The sequence below is a fragment of the Mauremys mutica genome, chromosome 12 (assembly GCF_020497125.1).
Source record: "Mauremys mutica isolate MM-2020 ecotype Southern chromosome 12, ASM2049712v1, whole genome shotgun sequence".
NCBI classification, from domain to species: Eukaryota; Metazoa; Chordata; order Testudines; family Geoemydidae; genus Mauremys; species Mauremys mutica.
In genome coordinates this window covers 61770510-61791331 of record NC_059083.1, presented here as the reverse complement: position 1 = coordinate 61791331, position 20822 = coordinate 61770510, and the positions used below count along the sequence as shown (strand labels likewise).

Genomic DNA, 20822 nt, shown 5'->3' with positions numbered 1-20822 from the left:
TTCTAAAATTACAGGTTGAGACGACAGGAATAATTCCCACTATGGAGTGGTATTTCTCTCAGTGTCAAACAGCACCCTTTCAGATAGTCTCTGCACATTCTATGAATAAGTATAGCCACCAATGGGGTGGGATGGGGTGGGGTGGGGGGAGTCTCCCAACACACAGTCTCACACAGAAAGTGATCATTTAATTCCTATTAGTGCATCCTGTAATACATGAAAATATAACCCCATATTATTAAAACTCTGTAGTGCCACCAAGGAAACCCCTTCCATATATGCTTTCATTAATCAGTGCAGGAGCAGCTTCAGGGCTATATTGGCCTATGTGTACCCCACCAGCCTAAGAGTGTTGGGGAAGGTCTTACGCATCCCCATGCACTTCTCCTGATCAATGAACAGGGAATTGGCTTTGACAGCCAGGTCATGCTCCAGATTAGATTTGGTGTGGACCAACATCTGCAAGGTGTCTTCTGCATCCCTCAACCTCTGCTGAAGGCTCTGGATGGTGTCATCAATTTCATGGACTTCATTAACCAGGCTAGAAGACAACAACAGAAAAAAAGAGTTAGTAGATTCTAGGATGGAAATAGTCCTATAACTGGGCATGTTCCTGGCAAGGCATTATTTACAGGGCTTTGGGTGCCATTAAATACCATCTTGGTTACATTCTGAACGTATTACATGCACATGCTTCTGACTTAAGACTGACCCTGGATCCCGCTGAAGACAATGGCAGAACTCCTTTTGCCTTCAGTGGGGGTGGGGGGGTTAACAAACAAACAAACTGCTCTCAAACTCTAGTGATACATGGAAACAACTCACGCAACAGACAGCGCCATTTAGAAAAGTGATGGAAAGCTGTGGTTTCCTGTTCTCATTTTGTTTTTCTGAGTTTTTCCTTGCTTGCGTGCGCGCACATGCATGCACACACGCACACACACACACACACACACAGTGTAAAGAATGAAAAACAGCAGAATTTAAAAATTAAAGAGCAGAATATGAATGATGGATGAATAAAGACATTCAGGATGCCAAGAGAACAGTCAGGTGAAATAATGTTAGATACAATGACTAAATAGAGTTTACAGTTGTCTTGCAGATATTTACATTGACTCACTGCAAAGGTGCACTATTGTTAGTTATCTCAGCACACCGGCTGTGTTGTGATGTATTGGGTGACTGGTGTGATGGGCTGGAACGGTCTAGCATTTAGGGTGTCTTAGTCTGTGATTTGGGAGACCCACATTCTATTTGAAAGGGGACTCTTGTCCCCTTACTAAAACTGAGTGGGGGGGTCTTTTGGTTGGCTAACTCCCCGTGCCAAAAGAAAGTGGAAGGGTCAATGGGAAATCAGGACCCTGAGACTGACAGTCCCCAGGAACAATGGGGAGAGGCCAATGCCTCAGGTCAGCCTGACTGACAGGGCAGGCAGGTTAATCAGGGAGTCAGAAGGCTCAGGGCAGGGGCCGGGAGTCCCATCCTCTGTGTGAGCTGGAATTGCCTGGTTCAGACAGAGTGGGGCCGAGCCAAGGAGAAAGCAGGGGTCTGAGCTGAGCTGGGGAGCAGAGCCCTGCCAGCTCCAGCGGGGCCAGAAAAGCAGACCCTGTGCTGGGAGCAGGGCTGCAGCCACAGAGCCAGAGGCACAGCCCAGGGAGAGCAGATCCTGTGCTGGGAGCAGAGCTGCAGGCACAGAGCCAGAGGGGCCAGAGATGCAGCCCAGGGGGCTGGAAGCAGAGCAGCAGCATCAGTGCTGAGGCAGAGTGGAGCCAGAGCTCGAACAGTGCAGCTGGGGCTGGAGCTGGAGCTGGAGCAGTCTGGAGCCGGGTGCGGTGAGCAACTGGGGCCAACCAAGGAGGGACCCTGAGCAAAGGGCCCAGCGCAGAAAGACACCCCCAGCAAAGAGTCCTTGCAGGCCAGACTGGGAGGGGCATCTTAACCCAACGGGGGGCTGATGCTGGGAAGAAGGGTCCCACCACCCAAAGCCCGGAGGTGTGTGGCCACCACCAGAGCAAGTGTCCAACCCACAGCATCCCTGCAGCACAGCCAGGGCCTGAGAAGGAGGCCTGGGACCTACAAGGAACAGACATCCGACGAAGTGGGTATTCACCCACGAAAGCTCATGCTCCAATACATCTGTTAGTCTATAAGGTGCCACAGGACTCTTTGCTGCTTTTACAGATCCAGACTAACACGGCTCCCCCTCTGATAAGGAACAGACTGTGAACTGCCTGACATTCCAGAGACACTGTTTGTAATGTTCCCTGCCACACAGCAGGGTGATGTGTTTTCCTTTAACCTTTCTCATTTTTCCTTATTCTTTTTTTTAAGTAATTGCTGATTAAATAAATTGTATTTGCTTTAAATTGTAAGTAATGATCAGTGGGTCAGGGAAGTGTCCAGTGCAGAGAGAGCACCCCAGAGTGGGGACACCCTAGCCCCTGTCCTAGGTGACCACAGCAAGGTTGGGGGTTGAGCCCCCCAGGAATCCTGGGCCCAGCCTTGTTGGGGTTACGAGGACTCTGCCAGACAGGAGAGTGGAAGGGGAGTCTATGAGGACAGGGAGGCCTCTGGGTAAAGGAAGTGGGACCGAGGACTCAGATCCTTCCGCTAGCCCATGTCACTGGGGTAGTGCAGAAGCCAGGAAAGTTCCCCACAACAGCGGGACCATTCCCTCGCTTACATATTCCCTGCTCTGTCACAGGCTTACTATGTGAGCTTGAGCCAAGTGACTTAGTTTCTCTGGGACTCTGTTTTACATCTGTACAACAGAGATAACAGCATTTCTCTAACTCACATTGTCAGGCATTAGGGAGGCTCTTTGGTTAAGTCTAAGCAGCACTATTCCATGAAGGACCAGATTGTGCATGATCCTTGCACAGATGGACTGAGGAAGGGTGTTTTTGTGCACAGAACTCAGGATGGACTCTGCTCTCCTGTGGTAACTGGCCAGAGCAGACACTCACTGGAGTACAGTTATACGGAATACAATGCAGTCTGGGGAGCCCCCGCTGCAAGGGGGGTGCAGACCTGCCCGTGTCAGATATCTGATAAAGCCACTGAATCAAGACTGGGGGTGAAATTCTGGGCCTAGTGAAGTCAAATGGCAAAACTCCCATTGACTTCAGTGGGGTCAGCATTTCATCTGAGGTTGATATTAGGAACTGGGCTGTGGAAGCCAAAAAGCTTTAGCTGGAATATCAATGAAAAGAGACAGGTCAGGGAGGAAGTAACAGCCAAACCTCCTGCTGAAAGGACAGATCAGGCCCCAGCAGCACCTTTGGAGACAGACTCCAAAAGGAGGAAGACCCTAGATGCCCTCCCCAGCTCTCTTCTGGGCACTGGACTCCTTTGCAAGAGGAGGTTTAGTTTTGAAAAAGAAACAGCCAAAACACTTCCACGCTTAAAATACTGAGCATTGAAGGCCCTATCCTGTCAAGTACTGAGTGCTTCAACTATTGCTGAAGTCAATGGGGATTAAGGATGCTCTGCATCTTAAAAATAGCAACATGGCCACTCAAGAATCTTCTTTAGTGTCTCTCTTACAAGGACGGAAACCATTAATGTTCTCCTTTGGAGGTGCAAAGGTTTACATGAGTTTAGCACCACACCACACAAAGCCTAGGAAATTAGCTCACTTGCAATTGACTTTACTAGTAACATCAGGTTTCAGGTAAGAACATAAAAACTGAGCTGTATTAACTTCTATTTGTCATCTTGCAAAACTGTGAATGCTACAGTGCTCTGACAGCACTGAAATATCGGTGGAATGGCTGGTGGCTTGTAACAACCACTCCATGGAATCATGTTGCCTTAAATATAGCAATAAACCTGAACTCCTGCCTTACCGTAACTGGGTGGAATCCCGGCACAGCTCCACGTTTGGCCGCCGTGTGCGCTCGTCCAGGCGGGTATGGGCCACCTTTAATGGCGGCCCTTTGTCTCTGATGGCTTTTCGAATAGCTGCTATCGTCATCTCTGTTTGGAAGATTTCTTGTAGCGTCTAAGATTAAACCAAACCAGCCCATACACAAATGAACGTTGCTATTTAGAGAATATATTTTTGTGTTTTCTCTTCCCCCCTCAAAATTCCATCACTTAGCAGGAGATCCTAAATTCAACAAGCAGCCAACATTATACCCAATACAACCTCTGTATTTTACACTACAGCTGGCTAACAGGTTTACATTTTGATCCATATTCACAAGCAAGGAGAAAGAGAGGGAAATGGCTTGCCATGAGAATATTATTTACAAAGGTGGCATTGATATTGGGCTCTCTCCAATCCCACTGACCTCACTGGCTCCCCTGCTAATGGCCAGAATGGGAGCAAGATCAGGTGCACGCAAAACTGCCAACAGGGTGAGAGTCTTTTTTTTAAGGCTTATCTTTAGAGAAGGTATCCGGTTAACACTGGTGACTGGACACTAAAAATCCGGTTACCACGGGAACGCATGCCAGCTGTGGGTGTAGTTTGAGCTGGCATTGGCCAGCCAGAACTATTGCCCCTCCCATGTACAGACGCTCCCCAACTTACGCAAGGCGTTCCGTAAATCGAATTTTGCGTAAGTTGGGAACGTATCTCTGACAATTACGCAAAAAAAAAAAAAAAAAAAAGCTTACGGAACTTTAAGTGCGGATTTCAGTAAGTCGGGTTTGCATAACCTAGGGAGTGTCTGTATAAGGAACGGATTCTCACATATTTGTAGGAAAAACAAAACAAAAGATCCTATTCTGGATATCAGTACTTTAACTTGTACAGTACCTTCCAGGGGCTTCAGATTTATGATGCACTGCGTTCAATACTGTATTGAACTGGGATGCACAGGCAACCAAGTTCTTTCCTCATGCTCAGCCTAGTTCCACAGGCAAACATATCTTTGTACTTTTAAGGGGCTGCAAAAGCACTAGAAGAAGCTCAACATACAATGTTGTAGGTTTCTCCCTCTCCTCTCCCTCAAGGATTTTAAATCCACTTCTTAGCAGGCTATGACAGAAAGACTGGCTAAATAGGCTAAAGGCAGGTTCTGTCCATTTGCTGGTTCTCTAACAGTTCAATCCACCATCAAAGTACCTCACATTTGATTTCTTTTGAGTTTCATTCCAAAAACATAAAGCTAAATAAACCTGAAGTTAGTCCTCATTTTTCTGCCCCAACTCAAACTAACTTCTTTCCCAAGTGGAAAATATTGGGTAAGCGTGGAATGTGATTCGAGAAGGGAATGAGAACACGGACCAATTCCTGCTGACAGTTACACCTATGTAGCCTTATTGACAGATTTTCACACAAGAATTGATTTTGGTCCGTTCTGCTTTTTCACACCTGGTATAAGCCGTATTTCAACAACAACAAAAGGCAACAAATAAATACATTCTACATTCCCTCCTCCTCCCCCCCCCCCCCGCCCGCCAATTTAGTGACCAGCTCTATTGTGAAATTAAAGAATCTAATCTGTGGCTCCGATTTATAAGCAACAACCTTGAGGAAAACCTAGAAAGTTCAGATTTAGGTTAGATATTAGGAAAACAGCACTGACTATATAGATAGTTAAGCACTGGAACAGGTTACTAGGGAGGTTGTGGAATCCCTGTCATCAAGAGTTTTTAAAGAACAAGTTAGACTAACACCTGTCAGGGATGGTGTAGATTTACTTAATTCTCCCTCAACACAGAGGGGATGGTTTAGAGGACTTCTTAAAGTCCCTTCCAGCCCTACTGTTCTACGATTACCTTAGCCAGATGTGTCTGGATCTTATTTTTGGCATCCGCTGTCTCAGAGATTCGATTAGTGAACGCAACGTTCACTCTGTTGAACTGGTTCCACATCTCGTTTGCAGTCACAACCAGCAAGTTTTCAATATCATCCCTCAGTTTGGAGGAGGCAGCTCGTTCACTCTGGGAGCGGAGAATATTATCATCTGTAAACTTGGCCCAGGACTCTGGCACAGAGATCCTGGGAAAACAAAACCAGAGGCATGCAATAGCATAATGTAGCTAAGGCTGACTACAGGCAACTGCATATTCTATTAGGGAGGAAGTTGGATTAAAATGATCCTTGCTGGAATCTGTGATCCTGACTCTGCTGCAGAAAAATTAGAATATCCAGATACAGTTCATTCATAACGCTGATCTTTATCATTCACACAAATATAAAGTCTGCCATATTCATGAAGACAGCTCCACATACATAGTCTTATGCAGGCTCCACAAACAGTCTTAAATGGTGACTTTTGGATCATGTTAAAGATTTTAATAAAACCACATATTTCTAAACAGTTTGAGTATGTTCAAGCTCCAGGGGACACAAGTTACAATCAACTCACTTCAGCCGGTAAGATTTATAGCAACTTCACACTGAATAAATAGTACATGTAGTTCTTTCTAGTCATTTCTATTTATTCAGAGTGAAATCCATCCCTGTGCAAAGGGCCAGAACAAGGCCGATGCAACCCTTAAATCCCAGGTAAGCCCCATTTCAGACACGCCAGCCTGCTGCACATCTCATCCACCCTCTGTGAATTTGATCAGCTTTGGGCTTCATTCATTTTGGTTGTTATTCTGCTGCTCATTCAGATTCCTCTGGCCTCAGTAGGGAGGTAATTAATTGACATTTAAAGATTAAAAAAATCTATTCCAGCCCACGAAGTACACATGTACTAGTGAACATTAATTTACTCCTTTAGCCCTCTGCCAGCTATGGGACAACCATCCATGTACTGATTTATATCCTCATTCATTCTAATAAAGAGCAGAACTGTATCTCAAGATCAATGCTCCTTCTTTCACTTTGTTCCCATTTTGTTTATATTATGCCCATTACCAGGTCTTCTTTAGGAAGCAATCAAACCCAACAGTCTTTGTCTAAGTGAAGATTGCAATTCAGATGTAGTGGGCTGTAGATCAATGCTGACTTATACAGATATAAAATATATATAAAAATATTTGAAAAATAAATGTGAAGTTTAACAGCTGTATCACAGACCAATAGCTAATACATGCATGTTAAACCCAATGATGTCACTTTAAATTAAGGCTGAGATTTTTTCAAAGCCACCCAAGGGATGTGGACACAGAATCTCATTAATTTTACTCAGTTGAGTTTCTAAATCACTTAGGCAGCTTTGGAAATCTCAGCCTGAGTGTCTCAAATTAGGCTTTACATGAACTTTACTCTTCCTTTCTTCTTCTGCCTCCTGCCTCTGTTCTACCTCTCCCGTGCTCAAACCCGCAATCTCCCCCCTTTATCATACAGGAAGGCTTATATCCTGCCCACACTGTAATCTTTTGGTTACAGTGCACTCAACAGAGTCATTATACACTTAAGAGACTGTACAGTTTCCACTGATTGTTAAAACATGTGCGCTAAAATGACACGTGGCTGTGGTCTGTGTGTGTTGGGGGAGGGCACGTAGCAGCCCATAATAAAGGGAAAGCTGACCGCTCCTGCAAAAACCATCTCAGTAGTTTCAGCCAAAGGGCTGGATCATGCAGGTAGAACCTTTTCTATCCAGTTCTGTGTCCCAAACAGCTTGAACATAATTCTCAAGATGTACTTACGTAGCATCAACCCGCTCCACTCCTCTGTAGTAACTGATGCCATCAGAAGTGTTCCTTAGATGGTGACACTTGTCATCGATCCGGTGAGCTGCTTGCTTATCACTGAGGTCTTTCTCCAGCTCGTGCTGGGCTGCCCTGTCAGATCTGTAACATGAGAAAAACCATTATTGCAGAGTAAATCATAATGAGTATAACAGGCCACATCTCCAGCTCTGGGCAGTCCCCTTCTGCATAACCCCAACAAGGCAAAGGAGACTTAAAGCTGCTCTAACGGATCCGAGAGATGATGAGGGGGCAGAGCTCATGGAACAGACCCAATGGACAAATCCATGGAGTAATCCTACAAGTACTTAGCACCAGAGGCCAGTTCAATTCCCAGGGAGCTCAAGAACTGTGGGGGGAAACAGAAGAGCGGTTCAGAGGTACCGTTACTTGTCCCATCAGCCCAGCTGACGTCAAGCACAAGATTGCTAGTATTTACTTAGCATAGGAATATAATTCAAAAGAAATGGGAAGAGTTTACTATTTCTGAATGACCCAAACAAGAAGAACATGCCTGTGAGAAGGGGATATAATGACACTTTCCACTTTTATAGCACCTTTCATCTGTGCATCCCTAAGCACCAAACAAACATGGATCAATTCAAGGTGCACGAGACCCCTGTGAGCAAGATAAGTGCTATCCCTATCTTCAGATGAGGAAAATGAGGCATAAGATCACATAGCAACTCAATGGTAGAGCAAGGAGTAAGAACCAAGTCTCTTGACTCCTAGTAAAGTTCTTTAGTCATTAGATGATGATACTTCCTGCAACAGAATGTAATATATGAAGGAATGACCTGGTAGCTCCAAAATATCCCTGGTCTGTTTCATGTATCCCTGTAGAAGGGCACTTCAGGCCGGATTGTCTAAAGAGCACAGCTTCTATTTACGCACCAGAACAAATGGCCAGATTTCCAAGAGAGCTCAGCACTTTGGGAGAATGAGCTCTTTTGGCAACCCTGGCCTAGGTCCACAGCAAATATGTCTTACCCATGGTGGAGTCTCTCTCTAAGTGAAGCTACTCTTATTAAAAAACAACACTGCATCATATCCTTTGGGTCTACACCAACCTGTTCAACAATTAGATCAAATTTAAACATGAGCTGAGCAACTGTTAAGTGTGCGAGATATTTCTCCCCCATAAGCTGTATTTTTGAGCGGGGGGAGGGGATTTGCTGAGGTGTTTACATTAGAAATTAGAATATAATGCGACTAAGAAAAGTTGAGGTGAAACTCTTCCTTACGCAAGCTGGGCTATCGCCTTATCCAGGTGGCGTTTCATCCTCTCCTGACACGACTTGATGACGTCAACTTCCTGGTCAATTGACAAAAATCAAAATTCCGTCAACGTCCTTGCTTATGAATTCAGGTAACTTTCATTCTGAAACCCACCCTCATGCTCCTATGTGGCCTCCTTGAACTCGGGGTTTAGGCATACAGCAGTAACCCTGTGCTGTGTGCCTGCTACTCCTTATACCCCAAGTGAGCATGCAGGAAGTGTGGAAGGAGTAAGCAAAGCCTTGGCTTCATCCCTCCCATACTCTGGGCAGTGCAGCTGAGCCAGCACAATATGTGCGCAGAGATGAGGAAGTAACTTGAGTCCTATTCTTGGCTCTGTCACTGATGTGCGGTGTGAATTTAGGCAGTCACTGCTTGGGCCCAGTACCAAATTCCTGCCATGCTGGAGCAAGCTGGGTGCAGGGAGGAACAGTTGCATCCTTGGGCAGATCCTGGTATGGGGCAGCTATGCACTGCCCCTGATCCAGGTCAGGTTGTTGTTTCACAATCAAGCCCTACATGAAATGTTTTTGTTCACACACAATGAAACACACATTCTGCATGGACATAGCACCTTCCAGGGGATCTTAAAGGACTTTGCAGATGTTCCTAATGTATGTGGATTGTGGCTAGTCCTTATGTCCCCAGTTAGGGGACAATTCACTGAAAAGGGGGTAGATAAGTGCAGAGAGGGGAAGGAAGTAGATGGAACCATGGCTCCATCCCCCACTGTGTACAGGCCAATATGTTGCACTCCTCATGGGGTGTTGCAGTTACCCCCACCAGCATAATTGAGGAGCTCTGACCAGCATCGGTCTCCCGGTGGGCTTGTCTTTGTTACAGTTGTGTTAAAACATGACCGTGAGGAGTCAAACTAGCTAACACGATGCTAAGCGCGGCTTTGCGGTCAGTGTTGACAAGTTACGTTCAGCATCCTGCCAGCTAGTCCTGAGTATACCCTGATGAAGGCAAGGCCTAGACAGAATGTCTCCTAATGCTTCTCCTTTTAATCTACATGAGTTTACTCAGGCTGACCATTTATCTGATTACCCTCTACACACTGAGGTTCGAATTTCACATTAGTCCCATGGATTTCCAACCACTGTACCTTACTTGCTGTCTTTGGCAACTGATCTAATTTTAATCATTGTACTTGGGTGCATGGCATTTATGATGTACCTCCCTGCCATATGACAGGGATAGCTAATTCTACGATGACAGAAGAAGCACACTCTCATGTTTCCAGCTGAACATGCCACAATGATACATAGCTATTCACAGTCAGAAATCAGGAAGATATTTTCTTTGAAGTCACACAGTCAGTAGTACAAGAGTTATGGCATTAGCATTAGCTTTCACTGCCTGAAAACTGGATTGCAAAACATTTTCCCCGTGCAGACATCAGTGTGGAGTCCCAAGTATAGAGACAGATTCTTAGCCAGTGTAAATCTAGTTTGCTCTCATGTCAAGCAACTGAGCTACCTCTACATACACCATCTGAGAATCTGGCTTATTAGCTCCCAGAATGCCTTCTCCTCCTATTGTCAGAGGTGAAAGTAAGCTGATACGGCATACCAGCAAGAGCCAGTATGCTGTGCCGGACTGGACCGGCTTCCCCAGGCTGACGATGTAAAGGGCCCAGGGCTCTCTTCAGTGGCTGGAGCCATGGACCCTTTAAATCGCCCCTGAGGCCCAGGGCTCCCAGATGCCTCTGCAGCTGGTAGCTCTGGGAGTGATTTAAAGGGCCCAGGTATTTAAAGGCCTCGCCTCTTCCAGTCGAGGCCACACCCCCTGCTCAGAACTCCAGCATACCGGTAAGTCCTTTAAGTTACTTTCACTCCTGCCTATTGTCCAGAGATAAATCACATATTACTTCTGAGTGATTCTGCACCAAAATATTAAAAATTCTGCAAATTTTATTTCTCAAAATAATGCAATATAGTCACACCAGTTTCAATTGTTTTGGTAAGTTATTTAAACTACAACACAGAAAAAAGTCACAATAACTATTCAGCATTTCCTAAACACATGAAAGTTAAGTTACAAACATTTGGTAACTAATACCCTGCATTCCAGTTATAATCCTGGATTTTCATTTAAATTACATTACAGAAAACCAAGCAGAAAAAAAAAGTAGAATGTAATTTTAAATTGCTCAGACTTTCACACATGGAAGTCATACATTTTGCTAATCATTGTCCTGGATCTGGCTAGATACTTTGGGAAGTGCTTGGTTCTGATTGTCCTGACATTTTATTGACTGCTTAGAAAATGTTTTATTTGCCCTCAAAGTCTTTTTTTGTTAAAATGGGTAAGTAAAATAAATCCTGAGCTGTAATCGAACCCCACTGTGCCACTTTGGCACAGGAAAAAAGTGAGCGATCACATAGCTCTTCCTAGCTGATTTCTGCACTATCATTTATAAGGCTTTACATCACTCTGGCAATGTAGGGGCCTTAAAACTTTTACAGGTTTTATGCTCCTGAGGGAATTGACTGAGAATGGAAACAGTTAACTAATCATAGGAACATTAACAACGTGACTATGCAGGCAGGCTGCTATATTTCTGCCTCAGGGAATGAGATCAATTAACCATCAACAGCAACATTAACAAAATGTATTATTGTTTTTTTACAAAAGCTATTTTCTTTCATTTAAAAACAAAACTTTCAGTAACATGATACTAATATTTAATTAAGGTTTTTTTCAATTCTCAAGAAGTTATAGACATGTTACTAGGCAGGCAGGCAGCTACATTTCTGCCTCAGATAATGAGATCAATTAACTAGTAGGAAGACTGCTACATTTCTGTCTTGGGGACAGAGCCTTCTTTGTGCATAAAAAAAGACCTACCCCCCATCCCTCCTCCATGAGCCTCAGTAGCAAGTGAGAGGAAAGAGTCTCTCTCGCTTGTTGGCCAGCCCTGGCCCCTGATGGTGATCGTCTCCCCCACAGGAACGCACCCCCAGGCCCTCTCCTCCCCGGCAGTGATTTGCGTCTCTGAGGCTGCTTAGAACAGAAATATACAGGCCATATGAATTGGGAGCGCAGAATTCTGTCAGGAGTAACCCTTTTATTCTGGATCCATAGCACACGGCTGGATTTTTCTAACTTTGATTGATAGAAATCTCCTTTTCCTTGAACCCCTCATATGTCTCTCTTGGCTTATACGTCGATTGTAAACCCCTTGGGGCAGGGACCATCTTGTTGTTCGGTGTTTGTACAGCACCTAGCACAATGGGGTCCTGTACTAGGGCTCCTAGGTGCTACTGCAATACAAACAATAGAAATTCTTTCTAACTATGCTATTGCCTTTAACTCAGTGAAAGGAGAAGGGCCTGTGTTACCAACTCTTGTGATTTTGCAGAAGACTTGTGATATTTGCTATGTTTCTGAAAGCCTCAGCTCCTAGAAGCAGGTGATTAGGTTTGAATCTAAAATTTCATAGTTTTTCAAAACAAGTTCTGTGCCCTCATGGTAGCGGAGGGAAGCTGGAAAACATGCTCCAACTGCTCCGCAAGCCTCAAAACTCAGAAGATAAATGATAAAAAGAACTGAATCTCGATTTTTTTTTTAATACAACCTCATGACTTTTGGTGACCTGACTCATGAGGAAAAAAATTCTCTCAATGAGCAGTTTACTCGCAGTACCTAGGGCTGCAGTTTCAGTTTCATGAGGCCTCTGCAATCACTCCCTATTTCACTGAACTTTGGATTAGGATTCTACCTTCATTCGTAGAGTTGTTTGCTTTTTACATGACAAATTTAATATAATGGAACCACACGGGCACAGTGAGGTGCACATAACCATGTTTAATAAACATCCATCAACATACAAAGCCTAGCCGTACACATACATTGCTGCTCTGGCAGGTGCTGATGGCTTCTGAAACCCAAAACACAGAGAGCACTGCTAGAGGACTCAAACTATTTAAAGAGCTACTTCCCAATTCTGATGCACTATAAGGGGACACAGCTATTCAGCAGTTAAATTTTCAATGTGACTCTCTCTGTTACGAATGTGTTGTTTCCGTATGATGAAAGCATCCCCCAGAAACAGTATGGCTGTGTGCTATTTGCCTATATAAGTTGACATTCACCGAGGAACAAGCGACCAAGTGGTTTGGCCAATATTGCATGGTCTACAACAACATGCCTGGATTGGCTTCAGTGGGGACAGGATTTCACCCTAAAGTTTCAATTCAATTGCCATTATTAACATAAGTGGAAAAACTCCCATTGACATCAGTGTAAGCTGGACCAGGCCTAGTGATTGAGAGTCCATTTTGTGCTCTGTGTGGATTGGCAGGAGCTGGAAATACCATGAAAATGGACTCTCAGTCACTAGGCCTGGTCCAGCTTACACTGATGTCAATGGGAGTTTTTCCACTTATGTTAATAATGGCAGTTGAACTGAAACTTTAGGGTGAAATACTGTCCCCACTGAAGCCAATGGCAAAACTTCCACTGATTTCAATGGGGACAAGAGCTCACCCTTAGGTTGGAATTTTCCACAGCACTCAGCACTGGCCTAAATGAAGATAATAGCAAGCCTCCAATTGACTTCAATGGGAGTAAAGTTAGGCCAACTCTAAGCTCTTTCTGAAAATCCTGCCAACAACAGGACCTCCTATGGAGAGACAAGGGGGCTGAGGTATTATCTTATATAACTTCTGTTGGTGAGAGCGACAACAGAATTTGGTCCCATACAAGATATTACCTCACCCACCTTGTCTCTCTCTAATATCTTAGAGAGACATGGCTATAACTACACTACACAGGACCTCCTACAAGTATGCCATGGTGCAGCTACCTCATATGTCTCTCCAGAAGCCAGTTACCCACTTTTACTGTGTCAGACAGACCTTCTCTTCATGCTGGGTCCTGGCCTCTTGTGAGCTTCTTTATTTAATGGATGGTGCTGGGGAGGAGGTGTAGAACAAATGCACAAGTTTTCTAAAGAAGTTCCACTTGCAGGTAGAGACCAGCCCTGGAAGATTTCAACCCCAAAGATGAAAGTCTTTGAGTACTGGAGTAAGAGGGTTACAACAGGAACTTATGATGTTGCACTCCATAATGTTTTATGGAAATATGCTTATGAGTGTAAATATGATGTAACTGAAATATGCTTTATGCAAAAGGTCTCTTGTAAATTATCATTACAAAGCTTATAATCTACTGAGTGTGTTCATCCTACTTGTATAAAGGTATCATTCTTGTATCTGAAACTAGGAATGTGAAGTATAACTCTGAGGTCCTATTGTAATTATGCAAAGTGTGGGCCATTAATGGTGGTTTAGAATCTTGATGGCTCCCATTGACTAGGACAATTGACAGTAAATGGCTCTGTTTACCTGCAAGCCTGCCTGGGCACGTAATGAAAAATGAGGTCTTACAGTCACATGTGACCATGTCACGTGATACTGGAATCCATCTTAAACCTGGTGCTTTTCCATTTAGAAGGAGGGGTGGGGACCCAGAAAGACAAAGGATTCCCACCTTGTGCCAAAGCTACAAAAGGGGGTGGAGCAGGATAAGGGGGGTCCCAGTCACGAGAAAGACCCTGCTTTTCACCTAAGATGCCTGCTGGAACTAACAAGGACTGTACCATGGGAAAGAATTGGGCCCAGACTAGGAAGGAAGCTAGTCTGTGAAAGAAGCTTATTGGAATACCTCTGAGGGTGAGATATTATCTGTAATCAGTTTCTTAATGTATTAGGCTTAGACTTGCATGTTTTGTTTTATTTTGCTTGGTAACTTACTCTGGCTTTATCAATAAACAAAAGTGATTTTATTAAGTATAAAAAGGATTTAAGTGGTTCCAAGCAATAACAGACAGAACAAAGTAAGTGATTAATATCTGGGGGAGCAAACAGCTGTGCATATCTCTCTATCAGCATTTATAGAGGTCGGACAATTTATGAGTTTACCCTGTATAAGTGTTATAGAGAGTAAAACAGATTTGGGGTTTGGATCCCATTGGGAACTAGGTGTCTTGGTGCTGGAGATAGGTGACCTGCTGAGCAGTTTTTGGTTAAAGTCTGCAGCTTTGGGGGCGTGGCCCAGACCTGGGTCTGTGTTGCAGCAGGCTAGTGTGTCTGGCTTAACAAGGCAGGGTTCTGGAGTCCCAAGCTGGCAGGGAAAATGGGCTCAGAGGTAATCTCAGCACAGCAGGTGACAGTCTCAAGGGGTTCTCTGTGACCGAACCTGTCACAGAACTAATTTGCAACCTTAAGTACAGCAGTTCTTAGTGGAGTATCTACTACCCTCTTTATCGCACTGGTAGTTAGATGTATTTAGTCTCTCTTATGTTGTCTGAAGGAAAATGTCTTGTATAACTGACTTGGTATGTTAACTAAAAACAAGTAATATTATTGGTGGATGGGGGCCAACATAAAGAAGACTTGTCATCCAACCTTATCAGATATCTGTATTCAAATGGTTGGTTAAATGTTCTGGTGACCCAGTGTTAGCACTGAAGGTGCTCAGAAACTGTACAACAGGGTGGACGGACGGACGGACAGAGGGGTGTGTAAAAGGAGAGATAGGATAGAGCAAGCCTGATCTAAAGCCTACTGCAGTTGCAGTCAATGAGAGTTTATTGATTTCAGTGGCCTTTAGGCCAGGTCCTTAGTATGTTTTATGCTTTGCTTAACAGGTAGTTATTGCTGCTGGATCAGCCTCTCCCATGATAAAACCTTCAGGAAAGGAGCTGTCCTATTGTCATTCATGCTGGCATGTGCCTTGATGCCTGCCCTGAAACCTGGAAGATCCCCAGCACTCCGCAGGAGGTCAGACTATCCACATAAAGGCTCCATTCCTCTGAGCTGGCACTGTGCCGGCAATACAGCCACATTACCAGAGATTCCCTCTGGAAGTGCCTGGCCCTGGGAGGCCCCTTAAAGGACGATCATCAAGGAATGGGACTCAGGCTGAATCCTCTTTCCTTACATCAGCTCTGCACAGAGCTGATGTGTTTCCCAGCCCTGCCCCTTCTCTCTAGCCCAGCCCCTGAGTGGATCTCCTCCGTGGAGTTGGAGGAAAGGGTGGATGGTGCTGCAGAGGCAGCTGAACCCCACTACTCCATATGGGAAGGCTGATGACTGCATGGAGAGGGTTCTCTCCATGAGTGGATCTTGGGGATCTGGACCTTAGTAAGTATAAGGAGAAATGATGAGGACATGTGTTAAAGTTACAACACCGGGTACTGTTGGTCAGCACAGAGCTGTCGTTGCAGTTAAGTGCCCCATTCCCTAGATAGGCTGTTACGAAAACTTACTGTCAACAGCTGTTTTTCCACATCATCATGGACTAGGTCGATTCCCATCCTCTTCTCTCGATGAAGTAAGCACTCTTGGGCTACCTGTTTGGTAAATAAATATAGCTGTCGACTATAAGGTGACCAATAAAATTACACCAGAGAGCTCTGGAAAAGTTCCAATTGCTTAACGTTAGTGCTGTTCAAAGGTAGATGTTTATCACACTGCAATATTCAGTAATGGCAGTAATCTTTGCACTTAGAAAGGGAATTTTTCCTTTGGAACACATATCTTCCCTTGGGTTGAGAAAATCTTTTAAGACCCGCAAGCCATGCCAATACAAAAATACCCATTTGCCATATGCCGGTGTGTTACTAATAATAAACAACCAAGCTAAAATAGCCAAGTGATCAAAACATAAAGGAGCACATACATCCCTGGTGTAGCACCAGTTGAACTCAGAGAAATGCCTCCAGGCATGAATTTGGGCTGATCTGAGCCTTGCAATAAGACATTGTAAATTGTGACCTTAATTAGGATTTTTGATGTAGCGCATGAGAAAATATTTAGCTAAGTAAATACTGTTCCTAACTGCTCAACAGGCATTGGATAGGAAATGTATCAGATGGCAAGGGCTTTGTTTATCTCCAGTTTGGCTAAGGGCTTCTTAATAAAAGACATTCAGACACAACGAGCTCAAATGAAACTTAATTAGATATTTGAATGGCTGCAGATGGGGAACTGATAGGCTATAACACATCACAGCATTTATCAATGAAACTGATACCTGGAGAGGACCTTCTGTTTCAGCCAAGGCCCTTTCCAATCGTTTCTTCATATCTGTAAGAGCATTGGTTTCCCCAATCATCTCGTCTATCTCATGGTTGAGCTCTGATTTCCAAAATACTATATCGTTGACCCGTTCTCCCAAATTTTTGGTAGTGTCCGTTTGGGTTTTCCTTGTTTGCTGATCTTTGTCCTGGATCATGCGGGATGTGTCCACTCTTAGCCTCTCTGCACTGTGCCGGGACGTCTCTGACTCTTTGTAATTGGTCAGGTTAGATCTGTACCAGTCATCAGGGGTATACCTGGTGAAAAGTGCTGTTCTATTGGAAACAAAGGGAAGCATCTTGCTTTGGGTTAACCCTTGGGAGCTTTTGGAGAAGGGAGCCAAAGTAGGAGTGATGGCTGCTACTTTATAATAAGTGCTGGGTCGCCATGGAAGGCTCAAGCTATGGGTCAAAGAGTAGTGAGGGAACCGGTTCTTATAGCTCGATGCCATGGTGCTGATAGCTGGTAGGAAGTTAGTAGGTGTTGGTCTTGGGTGGGCGTAAGTTGCCGTTAAAGTAGAGCCTACAAGCTCCATGATGGAAAACTGCTATTCGCTTTTACTTCCTGCATAAAACAAACACAAAAAGACAACAGAGAATGATCCCATTTAGCAAGGTCCCACTTAGTCGTAACAACACCTCTTCCATAAACACATGCAACTCATAATAAAAACACCGTGTACAATATTTGAGTATCAGAAAGACAGGCCTAAAACTCTCAAAAGCAAAGCCCTATCTCACCGTGCCCCATATATTTGGATACAGGAGGATTGAAGTTTCCTAGCCTGATCTACAGTAAAAAGTTAGCTTGACCCAGCTACGCCACTCAGGGGTGTGAAAAATCCACACCCCTGAGTGATGTAGTTAAGCCAACTTAACCCCCAGTGTAGACAGCACTAGGTCAGTAGAAGAATTCTTCCATCAGCCAGCCTAGCTATCACCGCTTGGGGAAGTGGATTACCTACACTGATAGGAAAACTGCTTCCACTGGCGTAGGTAGTGTTTACACTGAAGCACTACAGCAGCACAGCATTTGAGGTGTAGACAAGCACTTAGTTATTGCTCAGTGTCACTTATTGAATTGTACCAAGGGCCATATTGTGCCATGACTTTTTAAGCAGAACTCCCTACTGAGTAGAATAGGAAGTCCTGCTTACAAACTGATGGCATTACACACTCCCAAACCTTTACTACTGTCCACAATGCAGAGTTAGCAGAGGTGCAGAAGCAATGGCTGTATTTTATTCTGCCTCATTTATCATCAATAGATCCTGATTTTGCAAACCCTGCCTTACATATTATTATTATTATTGCCCTAGTATCTAGAAGCTGCAGTCATTGGACCGGGATCTGTAGTGCTGGGAGCTGTATAAAACACAACAAAAAAAAGACAGTCCCTTCCCCAAAGAATTTACAATTTAATTATAAGAGAGGAGACAACTGGAGGATACAGATACAGATTGGGGAGCCAAGGAAACCATGTGTTTTATTTTACTTATCTGAGTAACCCCATTAAAATCAACAGGGCTACTCAGATATTTTAAATTAAGCATGCACATAAGTGTTTGCAGGATTGAGGCCTCAGGGACAAACCCACAACTTCCATGGTTTTCAGTAGGCGCAGTCTCTTCCTCATATCTATCCAGGGTGTGCAGGACAGAAACTGCACAGAACTCCTAGTTCCAACATCTGCAATAGTGAGCAACAATTTACCAAGCAGAAAGTGCACAAGCTCGACTTCCAGAACCTAAATGCAGTGTTGCTAAGGTGGAGCAAGGCAAGCAAACATCTTTTCTTGACTTGCAAGGGAGAGAAAATTTGATGTCAAAGTCACCGACGTAGAATAAATATATTTGAAAAGAGAAAAAAGAACAATGACCTGAAGGTCAGCCTTTTCACGTTTAAGCACTGTTACACTTCAAAAGTCATTTGAATAAACGTTCCCCCACTGTCACCCTGGAGTGAATGACCCCACAGGAGGGTTTTCAGGGGGGTAGGGGAAGGAAAAGGGGGAATTTTGTTTCAAGTAACTGCATATTGTACTGTGTTTGCTATTGTTCTTTTCACTTTGAGGTCATTAACTAATTGTGAATCAGGAATATAATACTCGTGGCATTCAAAAAGCACATATTTACTTGTGTACAATACCTATAATCCATTCACAAACACACTGAGGGGTATGTTGTGCTGATGGGGAATTCTCTTATGGTTACAAGAGTTGATTGCTGGTTTAAATAAAAGGGACTTTTGGCTGCCCTAGAGAGAAAGTAAAAGATCCTGTAGTTGGATCAACAATCTGCAGTAAGAGGATGGACAATACTGTCGACAAAGCTACAGTATTTGTAGGAGTTCAAGATAGAAAACGTGTTCTCCAAAATTTGTTCCTTACAGTTTAAATAAAAACCCTTCACATATTAAACCTGTTCCAATATTAATATTGTACAAACAACATCAATAAGTTTATTTTTTGATGTATTTGTATTGGGTAACTCCTAGGAACCCTGTAACGGCCCCTTGTGGGAGGTGCTGTGTGAACACAAAACAAATGGACAGTCACTGTCCCAAGTAGGGTGACCAGACAGCAAATGTGAAAAATCAGGACAGGTGGTGGGGGGTAGTAAGAGCCTATATAAGAAAAAGACCCAAAAATCAGGACTGTCCCTATAAAATCGGGACATCTGGTCACCCTAGTTCCAAGGGATTTATAATCTAAGGGTACGTCTTCACTACAGCTGCTACAGCGGCACAGCTACAGTGCTGCAGCTACGCCACTGTAGCGCCGTAGTATAGATGCATTCTACAGGGACAGAAGGCGGTAGCTAGGTTGATGGAAGAAACATTCTTTAGGCCTAGCTGCATCTACACCGGGGGTAGGTCAACCTAACCACGCTGCTCAGTGTGCGCCATTTTTCACAGGCCTGAACAACGTGGCTAAGTCAATCTCATTTTTAGGAGTAGACCAGGCCTAAATAGTAAAGGTCCTGATTCAGGAAAGGGTCCCTGTTCAGGAATGGTGCTTACCCTGAAGCATAACTTCAATAGGATTTGAGTGCAATGGGACTTAAGCACTTGCTTCATGTTAAGCGTGTGCTTAAGTGCTTTCCTGAACAGGGATAAACATAAGCACCTACTGAAGTGTTTTTGTGAGTCAGGACCAAAGAGGAGAAGAGATGTGCTATAGCTGTATTTTCATTCTAATGATCCTGCACTGATACAATGCCTATTAGCCACATGGATCCTAAACCACTGTACAAAATGAATAGCCCTTTGTGCAAGCTACACGCCAAACATGCACACACACACACACACACATATACACATGGATCTACCCACCAATGAAGTGGAGCCAGCTCTAGGGAGTGAAGAGTAGTAGCTATTTAACAATGCATCACAATGGAGGGTTTGTCTACACAGGGAAATTACTTTATTCCTTAAAAAGTGGAGTGATACCAGAATAACATCACTTTTATTTCAGAATAGAATGTCCAGACAGGGAGTTATACTGACATAGCTATAGCAGTATAATTGTTCCACTACACCTACGCTGGCCAATTTCCCCATGAGAGAGACTGGTTTATATTTAAAGTTCTAAGCCTCTGAGGAGGGAGGGTTTGAGTTTTAGTCACCTCAGCAACAATGGAAGAAAACCTTTTCCTTCCCAGGAGGAAAACCAATAAATCCCGATGATTTATAACTGAAATTCATAAGAGAGAATAGACAGGAGACACACAACATGCTTGAAGCAGCAGACTAAGAAAAATATCATATCTTAATATATTTAGCAAATGACAATGCACATCAGAAAAAAAATAGAGGAATGAGGGAGTCAAAATAGGGTCCACTAAGTGCCACA

The 20822-nt window shown here is 44.0% G+C and overlaps 1 protein-coding gene across 4 annotated transcripts in view; it reads right to left on the bottom strand.

Moving 5' to 3' along the window:
* Positions 1-189: 189 nt before the first annotated feature.
* The window catches only part of TEKT3 (tektin 3), a 168149-nt gene continuing 147516 nt past the window's right edge, over positions 190-20822 (bottom strand). For 2 of the 4 annotated variants that reach the window (XM_044983892.1, XM_044983895.1), the window contains exons 3-9: positions 16927-17534; positions 16160-16243; positions 8847-8917; positions 7561-7704; positions 5734-5956; positions 3852-4006; positions 190-541 (exon numbers count right to left, since the gene is read on the bottom strand). In XM_044983892.1, coding sequence (XP_044839827.1) covers positions 325-541; positions 3852-4006; positions 5734-5956; positions 7561-7704; positions 8847-8917; positions 16160-16243; positions 16927-17505 — 1473 coding nt within the window. In that variant the 5' untranslated portion in view covers positions 17506-17534 and the 3' untranslated portion in view covers positions 190-324. The remainder of the gene's footprint in view (positions 542-3851; positions 4007-5733; positions 5957-7560; positions 7705-8846; positions 8918-16159; positions 16244-16926; positions 17535-20822) is intronic. The other 2 variants (XM_044983894.1, XM_044983893.1) reach the window with 1 other exon arrangement.